Genomic DNA, 6184 nt, shown 5'->3' with positions numbered 1-6184 from the left:
AGCCTTGGTGGCTCAGTACCTGCCAGCAGACCTGCTGGACGTGTGGTTGACGGCCTCCACGACGGTGCCCCCAGTGGACCTGTGTTGTGGCTGACCTGTGGCCAGGGTAGGCTCGGCGTTCTCAGAGGACACGTCTTGAGGCCACGAAGAAAGCACCGCGGACTCTGCACCTAGCTTCTTGATCAAGAGTCTTCAGCAGAAGACTAGTTTGTGCACGATCCCCATGTAAAGTGTTAATACCCCTCCCCCTTGTGTACTCTTTTATTTTATATATTTAAATGGTGATGGTGTTAATTATAATATTAAGTTCTTAACTATCTTTCCATACTCCCTTTAAGTTACTTGCGTCACGGATCTCATCCCTTGATAGCCACTACTGGCTTGGGAACGGATATATATATCTTCCTCTAACTACATCAGAGTAAGAACCCCGTTGCGTCCCGAGAGGGCCGTAACATAATTGGCATCCCCAGCGGGATCCGTCCCCTTGTTAAGTATGTTTGACAGGGGTGTTGAAGTGGCGTAATCCCTGTATATAATTCCCCCTGTGTGACGATTGCGACGTTATACGTCCTGTGCGGTGCTCAGAGTGACTAAGCGCGATATTGTGCAGTGCGGTGCTCGCTGTGATTAAGCGATTAAGTGCAATATTGACTAGTGCGGTGCTCAGTGATTTAGTGTAATATTGTAGAGCGAAGTGTTCGCTTGGATTCAGTGCAATATTGGGTAGTGCGGTGCCCGGAGTGATTACGTGCAATATTGGCAAGTGCAGTGTTTGGTGCGACAAAGTGCAATATTGGCGTAGAACAGTGCTCGTTGTGTTAAGTGCTAACGTGTAAGCAGTGTGTTAAGTGCAAAGTGTTCCAGCTGTGACAATGGCAGACAAAGCTACCATCGATGATCTGGACGATGTTCAGGCTTTTCTGAACAGAGTGGACTGTCTTGCCAGATTAAAGTATCTGAGCAAACCGGAACTTGTACTAGTGAGCGCCTACCTGGAGATCAAGATCCGTGCCAGTGATTCCCGTGTGGAGATCTTGTCCAAGGTTCACCGGCACCTGAAGGCAGAAGAGAAACAGGAAGGCGAGACTCCTAGTACAAGGGAAGGTGAGGAAATAGCTTCCACAGAAAAGGAAGATAAGGGCAGTGACATTGACAGTGATGCAGGTGAGCTTAATATCAGCCTCCTAACAGTCAAAATGCGTGCCCTAGAGATCAATCGTGAAATAGAATGGAAGAAATTAGAGATGGAACGAGACTTAAAAGAAAAGGAATTGGCGATTAGGCGTTTAGAATTAGAAAGAGAAGAGAAACGAGAGAGAGAAGAGAGAGAAAGAGAAGAAAGAAGAGAAGAACGAGAAAGAGAGAGAGAAGAACGAGAAAGAGAGAGAGAAGAACGAGAAAGAGAAGAGAAACAGCGAGAGAGAGAAGAAAAAGAAAGACAGAGACAACATGAACTAGAAGTATTAAGATTAGGCGCTGGACAGAGACAAACTGGAGTAAGCGGTTTCGATCCGGTAAGGAATATCAAAATGGTCCCCAAATTCAACGAGAGAGAAGTTTCGAAGTTCTTCGCAGCCTTCGAGAAAGTCGCTGCCTCTTTGGAGTGGCCAAGGGAGAACTGGGCCATCATGATACAGTCAGTCCTGACTGGGAAGGCCCAAATCGCCTACTCTACGTTATCCCTTGACGACTCCGGCGATTACGATATGGTGAAGAAAGTGGTGCTCATGGCGTACCAATTGGTACCTGAGGCTTACAGGCAGAAGTTTAGAAACCTGAAGAAGACCTCAGAGCACACTTTTACCGAATTCGCCACGATCAAGGAGCGACTTTTCCAGGAATGGTGTGCCTCTCGGAAGGTGGAGACCAAGGAAGACCTCGAGCAGCTGATTCTGCTGGAGGACTTCAAGGATTGTTTGACTGGAGACTTGAAGACGTACCTAGAGGAACAGCAGGTAGAGACCTTGAGTGCAGCAGCCACAATGGCTGAGGAATACATCCTGACTCATAGGCCATCTGCTAGGTACGTCCCGAAGACCTATTCAAGATATCCAGCCAAACATAAACCGGAAGATAGAACTGCCCCTCGTAGTGCCGCCAAGTCAACCTCGGATAGTCCTCGGAGGTTTAGTCCGAAGAGGGATGTATTGTGTTGGACCTGCGGTAAGAGAGGACATATTGCTGCGAAGTGTCGTAGCAGTTCAGGTAATAATCCCCGTAGGGAAGTCATGCTGATGAACAGTATAGTGCCACCGACATCCACCCTAGAGAAGAGGAAAGGATTGTTCGCCCCATATACCTCCCAAGGATATGTAGCCAGTGGCCTTGCAAGTACGCCTGTGGTAATACTTAGAGACAGTGGAGCGGCCCAGTCTCTAATTCTGGAAACATCATTACCCGAAGGTATATCGGCGGATGAGATGCAGAAGGTAATCCTGGGTGGATTCCCTTCCACCTTGTATGTTGCCCCATTGGTACAAGTACATCTAGACTCTCAGCACTTCAAAGGTGAGTGTCGGTTGGCCGTGGTGGATAGTCTTCCCATAGAGGGAATTGACGTAATATTAGCCAATGACTTAGCCCTAGGATTGTTACCCAACTGTCCCCTGGTAGTGGATATTCCAGGACGTGAAGAGACCAGTCCCATCGCAGCAGTGCAAACCAGGTCTCAGGCGCACCTCCATGCACCACTAGATCTAAACACTTTGTTTGACTCTCCTCCTATCCCGCAGGTTACAAGTAGCCATACACCAGTCCCACCAGTCCAGATGCCGGTTCCCGAACGCTGGACTCGAGCCCAGCTGATAGAGGAACAGAAGAAGGACCCTCAGGTACGGAAGTTGGCCGACACCGTAGACTCTCCTACGAAAGGAGGGGATCTATATGTGTGGTCAAGTGGTGTACTGTGTCGCCGGCATCCTCCGAGATACCCCCAGTCAAGGGCGGTAGGTGATCAGATAGTCGTCCCAGCCGTGTTCAGATCTAAGCTGTTAGAAACAGCCCATGCTAATAGATTTGCTGGACATGGTGGGATCTCTAAGACTTTCCACCGCCTAGCCAAAGGTTTCTACTGGCCGCATATGAAGGAGGACGTACGTCATTTCTGCAAGACCTGCCATGCCTGCCAAGTGGCCGGAAAAGCAAACCAGCCTGTCCCCAAAGCCCCTTTATACCCCATTCCATCAATAGGTGAGCCCTTCGAACACCTCATCTTGGATATAGTAGGCCCTCTTCCACCTGCTACCTCAGGGGTGAAGTATTTGCTAACAATACTAGATCGGGTTAGTAGGTACCCAGAAGCGATCCCCCTTAAAACCATCACAGCTAAGGTGTTGGTGAAACAACTGCTCTGGTTCATCTCGCGATACGGTCTTCCCAAGACCATTCAGACGGACCAGGGGTCTAATTTCATGTCCCATTTGTTTCGCCGACAGATCGCCGACCTGGGAATTCGACAGGTTACCTCTAGTGCCTACCATCCCGAGTCTCAAGGAGCTTTGGAACGTTTTCACCAGACGTTGAAGGGCATGCTTCGGAAGTTTTGCTACGACAGGCAGAGTAAGTGGGTTGAAGAACTGCCCTACCTCCTATTTGCGGTAAGATCAGTGCCCAATGAATCCCTAGGAATCTCCCCATTCGAGATGATCTTTGGTCACTCAGTAAGAGGTCCCTTAGAGGTGGCACGAGACCATTGGCTGGACGCAGAAACCAACGAGGATATTGTGGACTGGTTGTCTACCACTAAAGGACGGCTGTTCTCAGCCTGGGAGATGGCTACTAGGACCTTAGAAAGTACACAAAGAACGATCAAGAGCAGGTATGATAGGAGGACCAAGCAAAGGGAGTTCCAAGTAGGAGATCTGGTTTTGGTGTGTACTCCTACAATAACTGGGAGTTTGAGCGCCAGATTCGTAGGTCCCTACCCGGTTGTAAAGAAGGTTACTAACCTCAATTACCTTCTGAGTACTCCAGACCGTCGTAAGAAAGAGACTCTGGTTCATGTTAATATGATCAAGAAGTACGAGGGTCGGGATACACTCCCCGTAACCTTAGTGACCACTAATGACGACATTGAGGAGGAAGAGGAAGTGTTGACTAACTCAGACATTCTGTTAAACTTGCAGGCAAAGTTGACACACGTGGCCGAAGGACATCAATCATCATTGCTGCAGATGATCCGGCAATACAAGCCTATCTTCGACGATGTTCCAGGATTAACATCTGTCTTGAGGCATGATGTCGAGCTGGAGGAAGGCGTCCGACCTATAAAGCAACACCCGTACCGTCTCAACCCACTGAAGAAACGGGTAGTGAAAGAGGAGGTAGATTACATGCTGAAACACCATCTGATAGCCCCGAGCTCGAGCCCATGGTCATCCCCGATACTACTAGTGCCCAAACCTGGTAAGAAATACCGTCTTTGTATTGATTATCGCCAGGTGAATAAGGTCACAGTAGCAGATACCTACCCTCTCCCCAGAATAGAGGAATGTCTGGATGCCATAGGTAAAGCCCGTTACCTGACGAAGTTTGACCTGTTCAAAGGCTATTGGCAAGTTCCCCTCACGGAAAAGGCCAAACCCATATCAGCATTTGTGACACCCGACGGGCTGTTTGAATGTCAGGTGATGCCATTCGGGATGAAAAATGCGGCCTCCACTTTCCAGAGACTGATGGGTACTGTGTTGCGTGACGTAGAAAACACCTTAGTCTACATCGATGATGTATTAATATATGATGTAGATTGGCAGGATCATCTGCGTCACATAGAGGATTTCTTCAAGGCCATGCTCCAGTCAGGATTAGTGGTCAACCTGCATAAATCAGAGTTTGCCCGGACCTCTGTCATCTTCTTGGGTCATAAGGTTGGAGGAGGATGGATTGCGCCGAAGGCCAGCAAGATAGAGGCAATAATCCAGTATCCTACGCCAGCTACCAGGAAGGACATCTTGCGTTTCCTTGGTATGGCTGGTTTTTATCGTAAGTTTGTCCCTAATTTTTCCTCCATCGCCGCCCCCCTGACCAATCTGTTGAAGAAGGGGGTGAAATTAATATGGGATGAGAATTGCCAGAAGGCATTTGAGAGTCTCAAAGCAATTCTAATCTCTTCTCCGATCCTCAGGTCCCCGAGCTTTGAGGATAGATTTATCCTGACGGTCGACGCTTCTGATTATGGCTTGGGGTCCGTTTTATCCCAGACGGACGAGAAGGGGGTGGAACACCCGGTGGCCTATCATTCTAAGAAGTTCACCCCCAGCCAGCTTAATTACTCGGTCATAGAAAAGGAAACGTTGGCCTTAATTAATTCCGTCCAGCACTTCGAGGTATATTTAACAAGCAATGGCCATCCTATATTAGTACGGACCGACCATAACCCTCTGAAGTTCCTGGCTCAGTTTAAGCAAAAGAACCTCAGGCTCACCAGATGGAGTCTACATTTGCAGCAATATCCCCTCCAGATTGAACACATAAAAGGGGTGGACAACGTGGTAGCTGACGCATTATCTCGTATCTAGATCCACGTGCTAATTTGGTTTGTCTTCTCTTTTTATAGGAACCCAAACCAAATTCTTTTGGTGGGGAGGTGTTACGGACCCTGATCCAGCGTCCAATCTCGAAACAGTGACGGCCGCGCCATCTGTGGGTCAGCTCCCGAAACCCCCTCCAAACCGACGACGTGTACTAGCTACGAGGGCCAGTTTCCAGCCCCGTTCAGCTCTCAACACCGCCGCCGCTGACCTCTGGTGAGGTGGTGCTCAGACTACAACGCCATCTATGGAGTGGATATGTCGGGCGTTTGTGTCTGAGCCTGTAAGTGTGGTGTTTTAGTGTCCCTGTTATTGATAACGTGTCTGCTTACAGAGCCGACCTGGGACCACTGTGTTGAAGGTGGAGTCAGTCTACCCGAGGCAGCCAGTCTCCATACTGTGAAGTTTGCTGCAGCTGTCGTGACGTCGCCCCCCCCGGAAGAACACTGTGGTGTGTTAAGCCTGCCAGTGGAGTGGCAGTGGAAGGATTTACCCGGGACCGACGGTTGGAGACGATAATCCACTGGGGTATTGAGGACAGGAGGGTGATTTGTGATATCACACGAGACTCCTGTCTAGGGCGTACCCCCTTTATCGTTCGTGGAGTGGCCGTACCAGCCTTGGTGGCTCAGTACCTGCCAGCAGACCTGCTG

The 6184-nt window shown here is 49.3% G+C and overlaps 1 protein-coding gene across 1 annotated transcript; it reads left to right on the top strand.

The window, feature by feature from the left end:
- The first annotated feature begins 1985 nt into the window (after positions 1-1985).
- On the top strand, positions 1986-5519 carry LOC138353845 (uncharacterized). Its single transcript, XM_069307270.1, has one exon. The coding sequence runs from the start codon at positions 1986-1988 to the stop codon at positions 5517-5519; it is 3534 nt and encodes a 1177-aa protein (XP_069163371.1).
- Positions 5520-6184: the final 665 nt, after the last annotated feature.

This window comes from Procambarus clarkii, chromosome 60 (genome assembly GCF_040958095.1).
Source record: "Procambarus clarkii isolate CNS0578487 chromosome 60, FALCON_Pclarkii_2.0, whole genome shotgun sequence".
In the NCBI taxonomy this organism is placed as follows: domain Eukaryota; kingdom Metazoa; phylum Arthropoda; class Malacostraca; order Decapoda; family Cambaridae; genus Procambarus; species Procambarus clarkii.
This window is presented reverse-complemented; position numbering and strand designations above follow the sequence as displayed.

Excerpts from the sequence above, each read along its gene's own strand:
- LOC138353845 (XM_069307270.1), top strand. The coding sequence starts at position 1,986 with ATGGCTGAGGAATACATCCTGACTCATAGGCCATCTGCTAGGTACGTC.